We start from the raw sequence: 22,792 nt of genomic DNA, 5'->3' as shown, positions 1-22,792 counted from the left end.
ATTTGTTTTAGGAGTATGGGATGAATACATGAACTGTTTACTCACACGTTTCCTACTAAATGTTACGAATACCATCTGCCATGTAAACTGTACAAGGGAAGCAAAACAGCAGCTATAAGGGTGAAGATGTAGGAAGCATTTTCATCAAAGAGAAGTACAAGGATGGTGTTTATTTATTTATTTATTTATTTATTTATATGCTGCCTTTCTCTGAGGCTGCGACCCAAGGTGATGTTAAGGGGGTAACACATCTACTACATAGGCTTGCCACTCATAATATTTTTTTCTTTTGCCAAGAAATATCTTTCAAACCTTTCATGGGAACAGCTGGGTTGTTTGCAGCAAAAACAACGAAGAACTAGTATGGACCTTTTCCTACCCAACAGTATCTACCCTTAAAGACTAGCAAGTGTTATTTGGCATAGGCTTTTGTGGATTGCAGCCCACTTCATCAGGTGCATGGATAGTTGCCTCAGTTGGTAGATATTTATACACATTATTAGGGTGGGTGTATGTAATTAATGAGGTGACAGGAAATGGAAATAGAAAAAAAGTACAAACATTTATCATTACTTTGGCTGGCAAAGTAAACTGCATTAACAACAGTTTGCAGTGAGAATAGACACACTAGCATAGATGAAATGTGCATGTATATTTTGATTAAAAGTCTGATAGGTTAAAGTAGGTTAGACTGCATTCTAGTTAGAATATTTATTCTGTATGTCTGAAGAAAATCAGACCATCGTTTTCCCCATCATTTACTGCTGTTTGTCTTTACTTTCCTCTGCATTTTACCTGGTGAATTAGATGTCAGTCACTGTGGTATTTTCATGGATCTGTAGCTTATTAATATCATTGCTGTTTTTTTATTTGGACTGCACTAGGAATATAGTGCAGTACATTCTTAGAGGTCTCTCATTGTCTATTGCAGTATCCTTGGAGGTTCATAGAGTTGACATAAGTTGATGCCAATTTGAAGGCAATTAACTATAACAAGGAATATATATGTCCTCTTTACGTGGTTTCCTTCTCCCTAGTCATCCCCACAGCAACCCTGTAAGGTAGGTTTGCTGAGAGATAGTGTAGCACTAATACTAATAATTAGTATTAGTATTAGTATATTGCTTTTTCCCCAGTTGAGGACTCAAAGGCGCTTATAAATTCCATAATCAAGCAGAGATATGGTTCTCCTTGTTCCAAGTCTATCACTTTTAACTATTACCTTGTACTGGTTCTCTCAGATCAGATGTAACTGTAAAAAAAATGGTATGACAGTTGGAACAAAAATGAAACAATTAATGTGCATAAGCTGCACAATTAGAGTGAAAAGTAATTTACATAACTAGGATAATTAGAATAATATGAAAATTAAACATCGAGATTAGAGGAAAGGAAATGCAGCAACCTTACTCCCAACCCATGCATCCAATGTCACACAATACATGTTTGCTCCCTGCATCCTCTACCTTCTAATGTTTAGCAAAGTGTGGGCTTCTTGGATCAAGAATTTATGGACCTACAGTATGTGTTCAGTGAAGGGCCAATATGGGTGGGAGCCCTTGGGCTGACTGGGCCCTTGATATGCCTGAAGGGGCTTCTGGGGTATTTCTGTGGGCATTTTTGAAAGACAGAATGATAGGTCATAGGGCTAGAAGCACCCACAAGGACCATCAAGTTCAACTATTTGCCATGAAGGAGTACACAACTAAAGCACTTCTGAAAGATGCCCTTCCAACCTTTGTTTAAAAACTTTCAAAGGAAGCCCACCATCCTCTGAAGTACTCTATTCCATTGTTGAATAGCTCCAACAGTCAAGAAATTCTTCCTAATGTTTAGGTGGAATCTCTTTTCTTGTAATTTGAATCCATTGTTTTTGTCCTAGTCCCTTGAACATCAGAAAATAAGTTTGCTCCATCATATCCATAACTTTTCTTCTAATTTTTAAATATGGCTGTCATATTGTCTTTTAGTCTTTTCTTCTCCAAGCTTTCAGTCTCTCCAAATTGAGAGTGTGAAGATTTTTATATTCATATATTATATGATCAGCTCATTTCTTTTACATTTGAGACCTTCTCCTTCAGAACTTCTGTCTGCTGCTGGCTTTCACTTCACATGTGGTTCAGTGTGGGGCAGAGCTTTCACATGTCCTCCCCTTTCTATGTCTGTAGTAGCACCTCTTGGCTAAGCCAATGTAAGTTCCACATTTCATGGAAACATGGGAGCTTATTGCACAGCTTTTATAACATGATTTATTGCTCCCAAATTGAAGCCTAATTCAGGTTCCCTCCTGGTCCTTTCACATGACTTTTGTCTCCCAATCTGCCATTCGAGTACAGCCCAGCTCCCGTAACACGCTTCAGCAGCCATTTTTCAAAGCTTTTGTTTGTTTGTTTGTTTTGATGTTTTTGTTCTCTTATAAGCAACTGGCTGGCTACATATTGGGGTGTAATGAAGAAAGGAAAACAAATACCTACATTCCTAATAAAATGAAAAGTCTGTTGCATTTACTCAGTAACTGAAACAAATATATAACTAATACATTTCTTTCAGAAATAAAAGTTGAACACAGATAGTTTATATAATTATAATACTTTATTATTACACTGAAAATAATAAGTTATTTGCAGCCCATTCATCCCTAGTCCTTCACCAAGCTTTCACCTGTGTCTTGAAAGTCCAAGATCCTATCAGCAAAATTACATGCCACAAGGTCTTGTTGTTCTTTATCTTTATAGGTGAGATATAGCATATTTGAATGCTACTGTGTGCGTGTAAGAGAGAGAGAGATTAACAAATATAAATTATCAAAATGATTTAGCTTCTCTCTTTCTTCTATAGCTGGAAATGTTCAGCAGCTGAAGAAGCAGAAGCCAAAATGTATTGCTAATTTATTTATTAAGTTATGTTTGTTCATCATCCAAATATATATTTTTAGTGACTAACTGCTTCCTTCTGGGATTTGGAAGAAACTCTGAAGTACTGTGCTGTTTATAAATTATTTATATCTCTTTCTCTCTAGATTTAAATACCCCATCATATGAACAGAAAACTAACATATTAAGGCAAAGGAAACATTTCCAATAAGCAGCACTAGAGTGATTGAGATGGCATTTTCTTATTGACTGGAGTCCTTGCTGGAGCTGGACAAACGTGTGTGCGTGTTATGAACCTTCAGCTTGCCTGTCAACTTATGGCAACCAGATGAATTTCATAGGGTTTTCTTGGGCAAGGAATAGTCAAAGGTGGCTTGCCAGTTCCTGCCTCTGAAATATAGCCTACAGCACCTGGTATTCATTGGCCATCTGTTATCCAAGTACTAACCAAGGATACACCTTGATGGGATCCGATGCCTTTAGAGTATTTTATTCTGGCAAAAAGCATGGGTATATTTAGAAAAGGAGCTACAATAAACCTATGATTAATGAGAGACGGAGCACTGTTCCTATTTTTATTAATCAATGGTTAATTCTTTTAATAACATGTGAAAAAGAACATTACGTAAGTCATTTACACTAAGAAGGGCCCAAGAGAAAATTCTATATAATAATTTATATGCATTAAATAAATACATTATAATAGCAGCCTTCTACAATGCAGGCTACGTAGAGGTTAACTTCGGCTTGAAGTACCCTGGTCTTTAGTACACCTACAGGAGCAGATCTGCTCCAAAAAGTGTTTTAAAGAGACATATCTATAAGATACATATAAAAGAAGGTCTAATATTAGAAATCAGTTTTTTTTAAGACTATTTTTTTACCATGGTCTCCACATGTCTAATGCCCCCATGCTGATACCATTATGTGCAAAATGTGGCTGCAAGGTCTGACTGGAAGGTGGTGGTTTGTGGTGACTACAGTGTGAAGGCAGTTGTGGCTGGAATGGCTTTTTAATTCCCTGTCTGTCTTCAATGGGGTAAAACTGATCCTGAGATAGGTTCAGCTCTGTTGTAGTCCCCTTGGCAGCACTCCCAGGGGTTGAAGGACTCAAGTCAGCCTTGCAAGTTTCCTCACTAGATCTTGGTAAGGATTTGAGCAGGTGGTTCAGTAACCGAGCTCCAAGGGTCTTGTCCATCCATTCACAGGTCAGAAGGAGGTTATGGACTTCATGCATGCACTGAATATATCCAGTGCTGTATCTCTGCTGTGCTTCCAGGCCCATCTTAGAATCTGCTGGATGAGAACAGGAGATGCTTTCATTTATTGGCTATATACAAACAAGATTTTTTTCAAAGTTAAACATGTCTTGTAGCTATTGTTATGTGGTTTCAAGTCAGCACAAACTTATGGCAACCTTATCCTAGAGTTTTCTTGCCAATATTCATTCAGAGGTGGATTGTCATTTGCCTTCCTTTTTGGCTGAGAGAGTGGGACTCTCCTGGAGTCCTAGTCCAATACTCAAACCATTACACACACACTGTCTGACTGTGTCTTCATAATGTGGAAGACATCCAGAAATCAACCCCAAATCTAAGTATTTTATTTGATATTCTTTCCCAGGATAATAGGTATTAATCTGGATTGTAAACCTAGGTACAGTGTGCCCTTCTTTTATGCGGGGGATCTGTTCCGGACTCCCCCATGTAAAATAAATTGCGCGTATGCTCGTGGTGGCTCAGTGTAGGGTTGCCATAAGTGAGGACCTCCAAACCGGGACAAATGTAGGACAAATGCAGGACAACATTTTCAAATGTAGGACACATTTTATAAAAATGGAGGACACTCAAAAAATTGAGGCTTTTTTTGAAATATAAATGCATGTTTCTTAGGCATGATCAAAATGGAGGACATTTTGACATTATTCGTAGACAGATCACGGAAATGTACTGTACTTCCCTTTCTGGCCACCCCCCCTCCCCATTCCAAACAGCACATTTGAGCATTGAACATGGCTTTATTTTAACATTGCCTCTTGCATATTTCAGAGGCTTATTCCACAACCAAACCCTTTGGTCAAGGGACTTTGGTTTTCCTTCATTTTGACTTGTTTTCTCTGTATTCCTCCCCACTAAATAAAGGAGACATGAAATGGAGTTAGTGGGTACAAGTTGTTAAACAAAAAAGTCTTGTGAGACTCTGTAGGCAAGAGGTGCACCATCTTAAGAACTGCATTAAGCACACTTAGGCTGCTGCCACACTGCTTTCACTCTCATCACTCCAGCCTATGGAATCCTGGGATTTGTAGTTTGTTGTGGTGCCAAGGCTGGGCTTTGAAATCTCAGGCATAAGAGAGGCAAAAGGCTTGGGCTACATCTACACTGGAGAAATAATCTGGTTTGAGACCACTTTAACTGTCTTGGCTGAATGCTATGGAATTCTGGGAATGGTGGTTTGTTCCAGCACCATAGCAGAATGGCAGTTAAACCCCTGGAAAGCTCTCTGACCAAGGTGACCAATGCCCTCACCCCAAAATGTAGGGCACCCAAGCAAAAATATGTAGGACATGGCCAAAAATAAAAGCTAGAAACACCATGTAATTATAAATCCATGCTTCTTAGCCATGATCCAAATGGAGGACATTTTGAAATGTGACAGAAGAGGGCATATCCTGGAAAAGGAGGAGGATGCCTGGTCACCTTGTCTCTAATCCAAAATGCACTGCAGAAATAAAACAATGCTGGACTGAAATGCCCAGCGTTCCTCACCAAAGCTGCATCCACACTGAGGAAAGAATCCAGTTTGAGAGTGACTTAACTGTCCTGGGTTAGTGCTGGGGAATGCTGGGAACTGTAGTCTATTGTGACCTCAGAGCCATCACTGACAGAGAAGTCTCAATGTCTCCCAAACACTAGCATTCCCAGGATTCCCTAGCACTGAGTTAAAGTGGGTTATTATTCCTGCAGTGTGTGTGAGAGATATAAAAGCTAGGGACTGGATTCATTTGGAGGATCGCTGTGTCCAAAACACACTGCTTGGACTGCCAGGGCTCAGTGCTATGGAATCCTGGGAATTGTAGTTTATTGTGGCACCAGAGCTCTCTGACAGAGAAGGCCAAATGCCTCACAGACACCAGCATTCCAGAGCATTGAGCTTTGGCAGTTAAAGGGGTCTCAAAGTGCAGGGGGGGGGGAGAGAAAAGCCAGGGAGTGTGAATGAGCTCTGAGAGGAGGAGGAGGAGGAGGGAGGGAGCCAAGGGAAGTGGCCAGGACCACCAGAGGAGCCCCTGCTTTTCCTCATCATCGCAGCCTTCTCACTGCTGGCAAGAGGCTCTGCCCCCAGCCAGGCAACGCCTCCATTCAGTCTCCTTTTGTCAAAAGAGCTCTGGTGCCACAAGAAACTACAATTCCCAGAATCCCATAGCACTGAGCCATGGATGTTTAAGGGGGGGGGGTCAAACTATTTCTGCAGCCTTTTGCAACCCCAAAGCTTTCTATTATTTACCAGCAACTTGCAAGGCAAAATCTCTTCCTTCACCAAGCCATTCAAAACCAACCCAAATGGAGGGCTGACTGCTTCTTTCCCATTGGTCAGCTTCGGGAGAAATTTGCATATTACAAGTAAAGGTGTTTAGGGCCTCAAAAACGACCCTGTGATAAAGAATTACAACAATACTGAGTGGTAGACATTGAAAAGATGAGGCATTTAGACTCCCAGGGAAACAGGAACCATTTATGGTCTTTTTTTCTTTGCTCACTGTATCCTAGAAAGTAAGGCCTTTTGCAGGGTATATATACCAAGTGGGCTGGCAATAGCTCTGAGTGGCAGATGTTTTGAAGACCTGCTCTCTAGGCTAAGCCAGGCAGGGAGGTGGGGAGGGAGGGTGGCACACAGCCATGGGGAGGGCTGGAGCTGCCTCCAGGGCCTTGCTGGGGGGGAGGTCCCGGGGGAGGGGCCAAACTGGGGTGGGACTGTGTGGCCCCGCCCCAAACTGGGAAAGTCCCGCCCCCAGGCGGGATATGGCAAGCCTAGCTCAGTGGCATGTGTGCGCCATGGCCACATGCACCATTGTTTCTTCCAGCACATGGCACCGCTTCTTCTGGCGCTACTTTCAGCGTATGCTGAAAGCAGTGTCATATGCAGGTGCGTGTACTGTTTAAGAAGCTTATCCCATGGTTTAATAAATCGATTTACCTCTATCCGTCTTAAAGCTTAAATCGGGTGGCATCCTGATATTATCAGGAAGTTTTTGCCACCAAATTTGCCTCCCAAATACATCCCTGGTCCATCTCTGCTTCCAGGAGCACTCCGGCGGCCATTTTCTTAAAACAGGAAAACTCCTGGATCTGAAAAGAGCTGCATTGAGCGGTCCTGGAAGCAGGGATGGGCCCAGGCTGTATTCGGGTGACAAAACACTTTTAATAATATCAGGATGCCACCTGAACTCAGATTTAAGCTGGATAAAGGTAAACTGATTTATTAAGCCATGAAATAAACTCCTAAGATTATATACTAGCAGCGCTGGTAAACCTTTGGACTATAATTCTCATAATCTCTTTCAATTAACCATGCTGTTTGAGGATTATGAGATTGAAGACAAAAAACATCTGAATGGCCAAAGTTGTTGTTGACTTATTTTTGACTTATGGCGACTCTAAGGTGAACTAGAGCCTTATGTACAGACATAAAAGAATGAGGAGAGGCTGTTTTCAAGTTTATTTTCAGTGAGGGGTAAGATGAAGTGTGGGCAAGAAATATGTATAATTGTACTTACTCTACAGTGTATTAAATGCAGTTTCATGTGTCTTACACAGAAGTAGCAGAATTACGGCAAAATGTAGCATCAGATAGGTAATGCAATGTGTGTTGTTAGTATATTGTTTGGAAAGTTGGTCCAGGATAGGAAACGTACACTTTCAACTTCCTGCTCAACTCCAGCTACATTGAATGGCCTTGGACTTGGCTCCCTTCATGCCCTTCCTAAATGAACAATTTCATGTGACTATGTGCTCACTGCTGATTATATGGGACTTCGCCATGCAATCAACACTCTTCCTGCACAATAGCTGATACCAATGTAGGTTCATAAAAGAATTGTATGATCAACCCTACTAACCTAGAGTCCTTTCATGCTAACACAGTTGTAACTCTATGATTCCTCTTGAACTGCCATGGCAACATCCTATTGAATCCTGTGAAATCACAATGCTGTATCTGTGTAATAGCCTTAGGCTATACCCAGTTTAATCTCCACTAAAGGCACCAGATCCCATCTGATCTTGAAAGTTAAGAAGGGTCTGCTCTGATTATTACTTGGGTGGGAGACCACTAACCAGGTGTGGTAGGTCATAGGAACTCTTGAGTATTCCTTGCCTAAGAAAACTCTGTGACATGTATGGTCGCCATAAATCGACAGATGACTTGAAAGTACATATGTGTCTACGCTCACACACAGACATGCACACACAGACACAGTAGATCAATTGGATTTATTGAACTGACACTTATGAAAGCCCCATCAATTCAATGAGTCACCTAGTTGGGATTAAACAAATGGACTTCATATCTGATAGTTAGTATGGAATCCAATAGTCCCTGATAAAATCTTTTGGTATCATTATTTTTTAGAATTTATAATCTGAGCAGTTAAGATTAAGTTACATGTTCTCAGTTATGAACACTCATTTTGCTTTGAACATCTTTCCCATCTTACTTGTCTCTGCCATAGTTAAAGAGAGTTGCAACATCATTCTATACATAAGAAACAGATAAATGCATGAAATCATGTAGGTTCATAAATCAACTTACCCATAGTTTTGCTGTTTTGTATATTTTGGAGATGCTTTACTGTCATTTCAAGGATATCTGCCTTTTCCAGTTTAGATTGCTATTTTAAAATGAGAGACCAAAATGAAATGGTAACAAGGAATCAGTTACACTAAACAGAATTCTGGGGTTGGGGAGAAAGCAGAGGTATTTTTAAAAATTGCTCACATCAAGGTGAAAGGCCCCAACAACTGTCTCCTTGAGCTGGTCCAAGCAATTGTTAATTCTCTCCCTTCGTTTCCTTTCAATCAAAGGTTTTCTTAACTGAAATGATGAAATGGGACAATGTTAGTATACTGTATATATCTAAACCATGTGCATGTTTGGCTGAGGCTGTTGATCTAAGCAGTTCAGCCACCTGTAAAATTTTACTAGGAGCTAATACATGTTTTTGTTCTTTGATCAAGCAGATTATTTTTTCCAGTTGGCAGTGAATTATTCATGAGAACTGATACTGCTCTTGCCTAACATCTAGAGTGTTGCATCTGGACTTGGGAGATCCACATTTAAGTTTCCATTGAGCCACAAACTGTCCTTGGGCCAGTCAGTCTCTCTACCTGATATACCCACACTGGGCTGTTACAAAAGTAAAGCAAAGGAGGAAGGGAACCATGTAAGCCACCTTGAGCACATGGTGGAAAGTTAGGGTAAGTGTAATGAATTAATAAATAAGGATAAGTGCAACTAATTAATAAATAAAATACTGGTTAATCTCAATGACCAGAATTTAAACTCTGAAGTTGTCGTACTCTCTCTTATACACATCCTTATGTTTCTCCTTCATCTAGTTCACTCTTGCATACAACCCAACAAGCCAAACTGATTGCACAAATCTATGTATCATAACTATAAATTGATGGGGTTTGCTTTCTGGTAAGTTTTCATTAGGATTTCAGAATACAGTGGACCCTTGTTATACACTGGCGTTTGGTTTCAGGATCCCCCGTGGATAACAAAATCCGTGGATGCTCAAGTCCCATTAAATTTAATGACATAGCAAAATGGTGTCCCTTATAAAAAATGGAAAATCAAGGTTTGATATTTGAAATTTATACTTTTTTGGAACATTTTCAAACTGTGGATGCTTGAATCCATGTATAAAAAATCAGTGTATAAGAAAGGCCGACTGTACATGTTATCTAAATAGTTAACAATGAAGTAATAACAAACTGTGGATGTATTTCTGTCCAGTGTATGAGCTCTGTGTGTGTCTTCAAGAAGTTTCTGATTTACCGTGACCTTGTCATGGGATTTTATTATTCAGTGAGGGTTTGCCATTGCCTTTTTCTGAGGCTGAGAGAATGGCCCGTTCTGCACGGGCGTAAAGTACGTCCCCAGGACGTACTAGGGTTAGTAGTACCTAGTATGTCCTGGGTACGTACAAAATGGCGGCACCTGTTCTACATGGGTGCCGCCATTTTGACGTCACAGACACATAGCATCCGCATGTCGTGCGGCGCTAATGATGTCATGAGTGCACCACTGGCGCCTTGCGGCGTCACTAGCGCGCCGCAAGAAGAGGTGCCATTTTGGGGCTTCTTTTTTGCACCGCTGAGGAGCCACGCGGTTTGGCCGCTGGCGCTCCTCGGTGCAGCAAATGATGGCGCTGGCAGACCACCCGTTTTGGGTGGTTTGTAACGCGCCCAAGTGACTTGCCCAAGGTCACCCAAAGGGTTTCTATGGCTGGGCAGGGATTCAAAACCTGGTCTCTAAAGTCATAATCCAACACTCAAACTACTACAACATGCTGGTCCTGTACACAATAGAAAAACTAATTTGTAAAATAATATGTGCCTTCCCACTAATATGTGGCTTTTCCAGGTTCCATTTTTATAATTAAAAAAAAATCACAGCCCATCCACTATCTTAATCAATCTTTTGGACAACTAAAGAGACCATTTGCAACTGTATTTTCATTTCTTAAAATAATGCAATGGAGATCCCTTCAAATGATCTTGACAGTTTTAAATTTTATTGTAATTTTTTGGAAACGTTTTTATCTGTGAGTCACCTTGGGTCCCTTCTGGGAGAAAGGTGGCATACAATTGAAATTAATTAATTAATTACTTAATTAATCCCAACAGGTAGATCATCAAATCCAGTCAGTTTCACCATCTTTTCTTATAAATTAAAGAGTGCCGTTTTAAAATGATCTAGATGTGCTGTAAATATAGTTTATTTTACATAGACATATAGGGCTCCATGTTACCTATAAAAGTGAATTACAGAGCATGGAAATGTTCTCTTTTTGGATAACAACTCCCATATTCCCCAATCCAAAATACCCACCAGACATGTTGGCTTGAGGATGCTGGCACTTATAATCCTGAAGCATAATATTTCAAAACTCTGGATAAATTCACACACTGTCAGGGCTTGTGTACACATTAAAATTTGTATCCTGCTTTCTTAACCTTCAGGTAGGTCCAAGTTTACTTATAGTGCCTATAGCTCAGAAACAGGTGCCATACCAGAAGGGGACTCATAGTAAAGCACAGAAACATATAGCAACCACTTGGACATTAAACACTACATGCAGATAGCATATGCTTAATCTTTCAGAATATACATAGCCAACCATTGCTTAATAGTGAGCCGTTTATGAAATGCAACATACCTTCCTTTCTTCTTTGGTGTTGGGAAGTTTCTGCACTCCATTGGCCAGGGTTGTAGCAGTCATTGTAATCCACTGCACCTGCCCTAAGGAAGGCTTAAAGGAGAAAAAGGGAGAAGCCCTTTTGGGGTCTGGCTGCTCCCCTTGCTTTCTTGGGCTTTCTCTTACATGACAGCAGTGGCCTGCTTGCATTTATAGCCTGGTATTAGCATGTGAATGAGGGCATTGCTTGGCTGGCCCTTTTTTCCCACAAGAGGGGTTGAGAGACCAGAGGCTTGTGACCATCAATCAAAGCTGACAGGTCAGTGTTGTTGTTGTTTTTTCAATGGCCAGATCACAGGCACACCCATACACACACAGAGAGAGTTTGCAAAGAGCGACAGATGTCCAACCTCTCTACAAAGCTTTGCTTGGCAGAAATCTTTTTGTTAGGGAGGAGGCAGAAAATGGGAACAGAGATATATGCACAGAGATCCCACTTTTTAGAGTGGGAAATCAATATCTCTCACTCGTCCTCTTCCACACAAGATAACAGAACTTGAAAGGCTGCTTGGAAAATGAATGAGTACAATGATCTGCAAATGTTATGCATAACTGAACAACAGTAGTAATAGGATGATGATCTGATCCATAGCTACTGCTACTCAGTTATGCACTGCTTCAACAGGTCATGAAAGTACTACTCCATATTCTGCAAGAATATGCAAACCCAACTATTTCAATGAGTTAACAATTGAGTTTAAGCCTCAGCAATTAATGTTGATTTATACCTATACATCAGCACAGCTGATAACTACTACTCAGATATTTATCTAAAGAGATTAGTGTTCCTGAAAGGCAACACAGCAGTACTCGACCTTGCAAATAGCTCTTGATTATATTTTTAATATCTTCCTCAGGCACCTGTAGCAAAGGATGACATATGTTCTCGAAGCATCTGAGCACTAGGGAGCAAATATAGATATAGTTACTATACTTTAAGGGTGACTTCGAAAGCTTGCAACATGTAATTGTGCATTTTGGTAGGTCCAATAAAGGTATCAGGAGTACCTGTATAGGTGTGCATGCATCAGTCTGAGAGAAAAATATGTGTCCAAGAATAGCTCATGTGACTACAAAACCACCACCTGCTTTTCATGTACAACCCACTCTAAACATTGCTGTACCTGGTACTGTGTAGTGTGTGCATGGGATACAGCATAATAGTATTGGCTGTATAGAAACAGAACAGCAGCTACACCTTTACAAATACCAGTGGAACAGGGCCCTGAAAACACCAGGTATTCTTGTGTGGACATGTGCCTTTGTGTCAGTTCTCAAGGTTGCCTACCAGGAATTCCTTGCATCCCTTCTTCTGTCTAATCTAATCTTTAACCCCTTTTTCTGCATCATGAAGCTAAAAAGCCAAAGGTCGCCATCAGGGCAGAGACCAAGAACTCTTGTACACAGTGGGTAGGGAATTCCCACAGCTCCTTGAGCATGAAGTCAGACCCATGGAATGACAACGAATAGAGCCTCCCAACTGATCCTCCCAGAAATGTCTTTTCCAGAGAGCATGATTTCTTCTATCTACATACCTTGTTCACCTCTCAAGGTGAACATCATGGCCTGCTTAGGTGCAATCTCTATCAGATGGAGGTTATGTCACCAAGTTACATAAACATTTGCAAGACTACATACTTGTGAAGCAGAGATAGTTCTCTAATCCTCTTCTCCTTTTTAAAAAGCTAGGCCTTTAACTCTCACCTTGTCAGGATTTCCTCCTTCCCTATTATTATTCAATTGGAAGGTAAGTAGGTATAAACACAGAGTGCATTGTAAGTGTCACCTCCTAGTATTTTTTTCCCTTTGCCTTTATCTTGCTTTCCTGTTGCTTTGGGCATATCTTTGGGACTTATTTGTTTCTGTTATCCACACCTTTCTAGCTTGCACCTATGTAATAGAAAACAGTGTGTGTGTGTTGCTGCACCTGCACTATTTCAAAATGCCATTATTTTGTCCTATAATTGTAATGTATGGGGGGAGGGTTGCTACCTTTGCAATTTTTGTATCTAAATATGTTTTTAATTTTTTTTACCATGTTTTAAATAATACTATTTTTTAATTCTCTTTTAATTTTTGTAATCAATGTTTTAGCTGTTATTGGTTTTTAAACTATTGGAAGCTGTCTGATCCCATTTTGGGAGAAAGGTGGGATATAAGTGTAATAAATCAGCACAATGATTAGTTATACAACAGATCTATAGGGTACTACATCTGGAATAGTTTGATAAATTCAATAGGTTTCATCTTTGTCACAGAATGATCTTCAGCTGTCATCAGCAGAGCCCCATGCATTTGTCTCTGCATTTGAGTTGCATAAATCAAAAGACATTCTCCTCCTTGGATTCAAGACAGTGACTCTGTGTAGGCCATTGTGAGGTAAAATTCTTTAGATTGTCAACCCCACATTAGGCAAGCTCTTTTTTCCATTTGAACATATTGTGTCTGTGACAGATCAACAGTGTTATTCTCATTAATAGATTTACTACTACTACTATTACTGCTATTATTACTACTACTGTACTTTCTTCTTTCTGGTGGCCAGAATCCTGTTGTTGTTGTTGTTGTTAGCTGCCCTCAAGTCAGTCCCGACTCATGGCAACCCCGTGGATGAGACATCTCCAAGAATCCCTATCCTCCACTGCCCTGCCCAGATCCTGCAAGCCTCTGCCCATAATCCCCCTGATTGAATCTGGTTTGTGGTCTTTCTTCTACCCTCTACCTTTCCTAGCATTATTGTTTTTTCAAGTGATCTATGGCTTTTTATCATGTGGCCAAAGTACAATAGTCTCAACTTGATCAACTTTGCTTCTACGGAGAGCCCTGGTCTGATCTGTTCAAGAACCTACAGTATCTGTTTGTCTTCTTGGCTGTCCATGGTATCCTAAGTACTCTTCTTCAGTACCATATTTCAAATGAGTTGATTTTCTTTCTGTATGCTTCCTTCACTGTCCAGCTCTCACATCTGTACATGGTAATTGGGAATACAATGGCCTGAATGATTCTGACTTTAGTGCTCAGTTGTGTGTCTTTGCTCTTCAGTATCTTTTCCAGTTCTTTCATAGCTGCTCTTACCATTTCTCGTCTTCTTCTTATTTCCTGACTGCAGTCTCCATCCTGATCAATGTTGAATCCTAGACATGAGAATTCTTTAACTATTTCAATTTCCTTGTTGTCCAGATTAAATTTGTGTATTTCTTTATTATTTTTGTTTTCTTTGTGTTCAGCATCACATCTGCCTTTGCACTTTCATCTTTATTAACTGTTCTAATTCCTGAATGTTTTCTGCTAATATTATGGTGTCATCTACGTATCTTAGGTTGTTAATGTTCCTTCCTCCTATCTTCCCTCCTCCTTTTTCTGATTCTACGTCTGCTTTTCTTATGATGTTTTCAGCATATAAGTTAAACAAGTAAAGTGATAGGATGCAGCCTTGCCTGACCCCTTTTCCTCTTGAGAACCACTCTATTTTCCCAAATTCTGTTCTGACAGTGGCCTCCTGTCCTTGGTAAAGATTCCCCATCAGGACTATCAGATGTAGTGGCACCCCCACATCTTTGAGTGCATTCCATAGCTTTTCATGATCTACACAATCAAATGCTTTGCTGTAGTCTATGAAACACATGCTGATTCTTTTTGGAATTCTTTGTGTGCTCCATTAGCCATCTCGTTTGCAATGTGGCCCCTAGTGCCCCTTCCTTTTCTGAATCCTGCTTGCACCTCTGGAATTTCTCTCTCTATGTATGGTTGGAGTCTATGCTGCAGAATGTTGAGCATTATTTTGCTTGCATGTGAGATTAGCGCTATTGTCCTATAGTTGCTGCAGTCTTTTGTATCTGGTGGATCTGTATGTATATCGAGTGTTTCCAGTCTGTTGGCCACTGCTTTGTTTTCCATATTTGTTGGCATATTTCAGTTAGCTTTAAAGTTGCATCTGTCTGTAGGCACTGTAGCAGTTCAATTGAGATATTATCTGTTATATCTGGATATCCTGTTGGGGAGTTACAAATACATAAGCCCCATAGCTATGTTGCTATGCAGTGAATCCTGTCCCAATCCCGCAATCCACATAGGCAGCAGCCAATGTGATCAATTGGGGGTGGGGGGGGGTGGGGTCTGTTCCCCTGTCCATTGGGAAGCAGCTGACTAATATTCCCACCCCTACCATAAGCAAAAATATGACCCTGGTCACAATTCCCCTTTGCGCTGGTGATTACATGCAGAAGGGGAGTGGGTGGAAACATCAGCTAGCTGCTCCCCTATTGACAGGAAAACAGACCCTCATCAATCTCAGTGGATTGTGCTTGGAAAGTAGGGCTTGGAGGACTTTCACTGCCCCTATGTATCTCTTAAAATAAGGGCTATGTATGGATCACAAATATGAAACAGAAATGACTGCATAACTCTAGATTACACATTTGTAACTGCCCAACAGGATTCCGGCCATTATTATTATTATTTCCTTTATTTGTACTCTGCCATTCCCCCAAATCTGGGTCTCGCCAGCTTTACTAACAAGCTAATTTATAGTCTGAGATTATGAACAGCTTATAAATACCAAAAGAAAGTGTATATGTGTGTGTGTGTTTTAAAGAAATAGTTTTACGGGGGCCTCTTAAACTGAGGCCTCAACACATCTTAATTTAGCCCCATGTATTGCACTTGTGGAAATGGGTAGCTGAAATGGTCAGTCAGTCAGTCAATCAAGTTTATAACACCCTGCCTTTGATGACAGGAGATGTGAACATGAATTTTCCAGGCCATGTCTCAGTTTGATCTTGCCCTCCCTCTAACTATGCTACGGTAGTTTCTAGGTCCCTGCATAATGTTAATACAGTTTTAATAAGACCTTTAATAGGGTATTTTGCATCTATCAAATGTGCAAGAACTTTGGCGTTCTGGCCTATGTTGCCCTGTATTTTGTATCTATCAAAATTCATGTGTGGATACTTTCATGTAATACTGTAGTAAGAAAAAATGGCAGTGACTGGCTTTATTTTTATTTTTCTGTTTTCATTTGTAGATACTGTAGCAATTTGTAAGGCTGCAGAATACTGTAACTCCTCATTCAGACAAAGTATGACATCTGTGCTTGTGCCTGAAAGGGGAATATATGCACACAAATGCAAATGTGTCAGTGCACTCATTATTCAAGGATGCATTTTCTGATTTACTTTCTCCTCCTCCTTTTTACATTGCATAGTGCCAGATTTCTGTGAAAAGGTACTTTCCCTTAACAGACAAAGGCATATTTTACTTTTGGAGTTCTCTCTAAGCAAGTAGCTTTGTCTTTCAGCTTTTATTAGTCCTCTTCCTCTTTCTTAGTATTTGCCTACATTTCACACTATTTAAAAAAGAAAACGACTTTAAACATCTGTTCTTGCACTTTTTTTAAATTGGAAAGAAAGGCAATGTTGAAAATGGCAGCAAAACAAGACAAAAGTATGGCAGATGTTAGTGAATCCCCTCCAAGGCAGATGTCTGGTTTTGGGGGGGAAATAGAGTCCCTTTAAGAACTGAAGGGCCGTGGCTTCTCTTTGACTTAGGACACGCGACTGGCCAGTGAGAGGAGGGACGTGGGAAAACTCTGTTATACAAAGAGCTTATTCAGACAAACCTAATAGCTGTGAAGAATCTAATAACCAGCAGGAAAATGGGCAGCAAGCTCAAAAGGGAGGCAAGGGGAGAAAAATAATCCTTTCTGCATTCCCTGAATAAAATAAGCAGAGGAAAAAGAGCTTCTGTGTAACATTTGTTGACATAGGATGCGCATGTCTGTGTTGTGGCATAATGGCCTTGAGAAAATGGATTTGGTATACCACAAACCTACTTTTTGGCACTACAGTTCACAGAATCCCCCAGCTATCTTAACCACTGAGGATTCTGTGCGGTGTAGTTCAAAAGCAAACCAAAAAACCCTCCAATTTTTCCAACCTCTGCATCTCACTTTACTACAGGCTGCAAAAGTGTATCAATTGGTGTCCAGAGGTTGGGATTCATGATTTTTTCTCCCCAAAAGTGAATCCATCACATATTTTATTATGCCTTCCTTTCACAAAACATGCAGTTCATGGTTTACAAGCCTGAGAATTCAAGTCTTGTATGGTTCTTTTTGTAGTCCTTGCCCTCTATTTACCAACATCTGATAGTGATGTTCATTAAAGTGGGATGTACTGCTTTCTCCATGGCATGAATGATTATATGCATCTTTCCCATGTCTCATCTTACAGTTGAGTCTTCTAACTATTTGTTCAGAACTAAATCCCAGTCCTACTGAAGACATTGGGGCTCACTTTTTGCTAAGAATGCAATCCTAACGGGCTAAGATGACCAAGGACCAGCTCAGCTGACACTGGGCCACCTGATGCTGTGTTGCACCCCCAATCCTCCCAGGCTAGGCCTGTTAGAAAATACATAGAATTCTCTTTGCACTGATCTGACTTTGTGCCATCGTTATACTTGTATCCATAGCCTACAGTGGTTCCCAGATCTTAGTCCTCTAGATGGTTCAGACTTTCACTCCCAGAAGCCTCAGTCAGCTTGGTCAACAGTCCAGAATTCTGAGAGCTTAATTCCAAAATATCTAGAGAACTGAAGTTTGGGAACCACTGGGCCCTAGAAGAAATTTATGTCTGGCATAACTCGCCAGCTCCCTTGCTTTGCTCTTACTCTGCCTACTTTGGGCTCTTTGGCTGACAGATCTTAGCCAGCAGAGGAAAACTACCAGCAGAATCCTCAAAGATCAGCTGGCAGAAGTATCTGCATTTCTCCTGGCAAAAGATTTCTACCAGAAGAAAAGATTAGTGCTTAACCCTAGCCATGTCCTGCCACCACTTCTTTGAGTTAGGATTGCACTACCATGGGTAGTCATCTTTAATAACAACAACAACAACAACAACAACAGTATTTATTTATATTCCGCTTTTTCTCGAAAGAATCAAAGCCGATTACAGGAATATCTAGATAAAATCACATATAATTTTAAAATACAATTAACCCCCCAACCCTCCCCCCAAACATAAAACCATTAATTAATCCCTAAAGAGAAATTAAATAAGAAAAAATTATTACATTCCAAGACCAATAAAGTAAAAAAAAAATTCAGACAGAATTGGGAGGGAAATTATTCATTTTCTAGAGGGGGGGGGAGGTTGGAAGTGATGGTATCAATTACGCTTCCAGTGTCACAACGATGATGGCTTAAAGGTTAAAGTAGGGAGCAGGTAAGTCAGTAGATCTGGTCTAGTCTGGAAAGGCCTGCTGGAAGAGATCCATTTTAATAGAATTCTTAAAGACTTCCAAAGTGGTAATCTGACAGATCTCATCCGGCAGGTCGTTCCAGAGCATGGGAGCAGCTGATGAGAAGGACCTCTGGGTCACTGCTGAAAGTCTAGTCTTCTTAGGTTGTAGCAGATTCTTCCCAGAGGACCGAAGTGTATAGGATGGATTGTATAGAAGTAGGTGCTCCCGCAAATAGTCAGGACCCAAGCCATGTAGGGCTTTAAAGGTTAAAACCAACACCTTGTATCTTGCTCAGAAACTAATAGGCAGCCAGTGGAGGGATTTTAAAACTGGTGTAATGTGGACAGTTCTAGGTAAACCCATAACGAACCTGGCTGACATATTTTGTAACAATTGAAGTTTCCGAACATGGCACAAGGGTAGCCCCAAGTAGAGTGTGTTACAGAAGTCAAACCAAGAAGTTACCAGCGCATGTACTACTGTTTCAAGGTCTCCCTGCTCCAGTTGGCGTATCAGTCGAAATTGATAACAAGTGCTCCTGACTGTCACATCCACCTGAGCTGTCAGATAAAGCGACGAGTCCAGGAACACCTCCAAGCTGCAGACAGAATCTTTCAGGGGAGATGTGACCCCATCCAGAACTGGCTGGCATAACTCCATTCCCAGATGAGGGGTCCCTATTACAAATACTTCCTCTTTAGCCTTAGTCATCTCTGTCTGAGATCCTCTATCAGATGTATTATAAAGTTCATCTACGGAAGATCTACAAAATGTCTCTGACTCACAGGATTCATTGCCCTCCTGCTCCTCCTCCCATGCCCAGGTAACAGCTGGCAGAGAGTGGAGCATTTGGCTAGGTGATTATAGCCAGATGTACAACAATGACATAATCTTCCAGGACCTCCAGCAGGCCTCCAGGAGATCTCAGAAGATGCTTTCATAGTTGTACTTCTGGTTATAGTCACAAAGCCAGATACTTCTCAGTCACTCCCCACTCTCTACTGGCTACTACATAGCCATGGGGGTTTTAGGAGAATGGGAGGGAGGTTACCAAGGGGGTTTGCTCACTGCAGAAGGGAGAATGAGAATCCCTACCTCCACAATGACACAGACACAAAAGATATTCCACACTTGCATATATCATATATAAATGCCAGCATTTTTAAAAGACTCACCCCCATAGTGTGAGGTAGCAGGATGTGTTTCTTGAAGGTGAACAGCAAACATATTAGGCAATGGGTTTTTCAAACTTTTTAGAGGTTTCCTCTGTCGGAGACAAGTTGCTGGGTAGACCTCAACCCCCACCTCAAGCCCATTACCTAACACCTGCTGTTTGCCTCTGAGAAACCATGGGAGTGAGTCTTTCCTGCTGCTCCTAGGAAAAGCTTTAGAATGCTCCTTTGATGTGCAGAAGGAACAGACCACTCAGTAGACCTCATTTTTCTAAAATGCAATCTTGATAAATTGTCTATGATACTTTTAATTTTTTTACCTAAGTTTGTGCATCTCTTCTTGATTTTCTAGTCATTGAAATTCCTTCCCCACCTCCTTTTTTTCTATGAAAGCTGGCTGCCAAATTTGAGATTCAACTTGAGACTTGACTTGAAGTTATCTTGCAAGGACTTGAGATGTGATTTGAAACTTGAAGGTAGAGACTTGAGACTTGGAGTAAACAACTTGAATACGTGATGGTTCCTTTATTCATGATAATTAAACAGAGACTTATTGCATGAGGGAAAAAGCCAAAATAGATCAGGAGAGTAGCAGCTTTCACCATGCCTCTCTGCATGCCATCGTAGTATTTCCCCTCCCTTCCCAAGCATAAAAGTGTGCTTTTTGTCATGCTAGAAAAACACATTTGGCAAAAGGCACACTTTTACAACCGTCTCCTTCAGGAAGGAGAATGGAAGTGCTACAACAGCATGTAGAAAGGCAAAGAGAAAGTCACTCTTGTTACATTTTGGTTTGCTCTTCTCATATGATAAAGATCTAAGTCACAATTTTAACACTGTTGCCATGGTCATAATTCACCCCTTAACCTACTTCATTGGTCATCAGTTGTATGGGGAGAAGGAGGTCCATTCTACTCGAGACTGGAGCACAGTTGAATGATATTTCCATTAGGTTTGTGGGGGTTGGGCCAGAAGAAGTTACTTATTTAAGTAGACTTTTAATATGATTGTTAATTTAAATATACTTAGCTAAGGATTCTGATCACATTATGTCACATTAGTGGCATGATAGTGTATTTAATTTATTATTTTCAGGAAAATCCACTCTTTTCCCCCCAGAGAGTTTCTTTCTAGACATTCAGCATCTTGAATGGACAGCACTACTGGCTCAAACTGCCAGGGACAGAGTGCCAAGCAGGCAGCAAATGGTTAAATCATTAAGGCTGGCCTCTGAGCTAGAAGCAGGTGGCAGGCCTGCATCTGCACAGCACAAGGCTCATTCTGTATCTGAATGAATCAAGTCCTTGGGAGTAGTAAACACACACTTAAATCAGGATTTTAATTAGAGGCAGGCACACAACCCATTTTGGCAGATCTGCGGGTGGCTAGCATTTGTACACAAAGAGAGAAGAGTGGGTTGGGGGATTTTCTGCAGCATTGGGGAGATTTTGGGGAAGGCTAAGGCAAACTCATTCTTTATGTCTGGGAGATTTAGACGGATCAGTAGTTTCAATAACATCTGGTCTGAATGGGGCACAAAATCACTGAGGGTTAGCAGTGCTTGTTTTGAGGGAGGGAGGGAGGGAGGGAGGGAGGGAACTGCTGATAATAAATAAATGCAAACCCTTCAATGTTTCACAAATGAAAACCAGGATATGTGTGGTCAAGCTGGCAAAATTTATTAATGAAGAAGAGCACACAAGTGAGAAGTGTCAGCAGCAGCTTTGACCTGTGCCTACTCAGTAGAGCAAGACTCCAGCTCCTCCTTTCCTCACTGATGAGTTAGTTGAGTGCAAGCTACTTTTGCATACTGGATTCACTTTGCAGCAGTGGGACTAAGGTGAGGACAAACAGAGAAAGTGGGAGGAGGAGAGGTGAACTGGGACATTTTAAACACAGCTGAAAAACTGGGATGACAGGATTCACTGGGACTACCCCTACCAAAAGTGGAACAATTGGACGGCGTGTATAAGGTCTATCAGCACCACCTCATTCTAGTTTATGTTTATGTACAGATTTACTTATTTGTTTTTCATGTATTTACTTTATATCTAAAATTTCCCCCAATATGGGATCCAAGGTAGTTTAGGGTATAAGATTAAAACAAAATACAGCTCAACAATATATGGTAAAAAGTTAAAAGACCACTTAATTAAACCACTAAATAAGACCACTAAATAAACAATTATATTAAAATATTAAAAACATTTTAAAATACATATAGTGTGTAACACTTAAGCTAAAGGTACAGCACACCCCATTAAAAGACCCTTCTGCCGCCCCCAGTTAAGGGCTGAAGGCCTGTTTAATTTTAATTTGTTTTTTATAAAGGACTTTTGCTTGCCAGCCAAAAACATTCATAGAAGGGACCAGCCTATCCTCTTTTGGGAGAGAGTTCTACAGTGTGGGAGCAGTCACTGAGAAGGTTCTCTCCTATGTCTTTACCAACTATACCTGCAATGCTGGTGGGATTGACAGAAAGCACTACCCTAATCTCAAGGTTTGGGTGCATCTACACTGTGGACATAATGCACCTTGACACTACCTTAACTGCCATGGCTCTGATAATTCAGAGACATTTTGTCTTTTAACATGGACAGACTATAGGAGATGAGAAATAAGCTCTGTAGAGAAGTTGACATGCAACTGTATAAAGTTACACTTCCCTAAGGGAGAGTTTTCTGTTATAAAAGATAGCTTGTTCCAAAATGATTGCTTGTGCCTCCTTAAAACAAAATGTGCAGAGTTTGCCCCCTAGTGGGAAAATGTAATTTATATTTTAGAAAGGACATTCTTGGCACGTATTGGGCTATAGCCTGCTCTGCTTTTATCTGGTTTTGGTTTGCATTCCTTACAGATTTTTCTATTACAGTATTATTATTCTGGGTACCTCTTTCTTTCAGTTCTCTTAATGCTTTATACTATGATTCATCCTCTGTTGAACTCTGCATTGGGTGGGTAGTTCTCACATTACTGAGCTGCTCCACCTTGAGATGCCTGGTTTTGATTCCAGCAATATATTA

General features: G+C 40.6%; 1 protein-coding gene across 2 annotated transcripts; it reads right to left on the bottom strand.

The window, feature by feature from the left end:
- Positions 1-3,251: 3,251 nt before the first annotated feature.
- Positions 3,252-11,486, bottom strand: LOC121926290 (transcription cofactor HES-6-like). Of its 2 annotated transcripts, none has more exons than XM_042459143.1 (4): positions 11,317-11,486; positions 8,868-8,963; positions 8,682-8,760; positions 3,252-4,169 (listed from the first exon to the last, which is right to left on the bottom strand). In XM_042459143.1, the coding sequence occupies exons 1-4, from the start codon at positions 11,377-11,379 to the stop codon at positions 3,754-3,756; spliced, it is 654 nt and encodes a 217-aa protein (XP_042315077.1). In that variant the 5' UTR covers positions 11,380-11,486; the 3' UTR covers positions 3,252-3,753. The 2 variants fall into 2 exon arrangements, with proteins under 2 accessions (XP_042315077.1, XP_042315078.1); XM_042459144.1 differs by having other exon boundaries at positions 3,252-4,166.
- Between the last annotated feature and the right edge of the window lie 11,306 nt (positions 11,487-22,792).

This window comes from Sceloporus undulatus, chromosome 3 (assembly GCF_019175285.1).
Source record: "Sceloporus undulatus isolate JIND9_A2432 ecotype Alabama chromosome 3, SceUnd_v1.1, whole genome shotgun sequence".
Taxonomy (NCBI): Eukaryota; Metazoa; Chordata; class Lepidosauria; order Squamata; family Phrynosomatidae; genus Sceloporus; species Sceloporus undulatus.
Note: the sequence above shows the minus strand (reverse complement) of the source record. Positions and strands in the feature narration are given on the sequence as shown.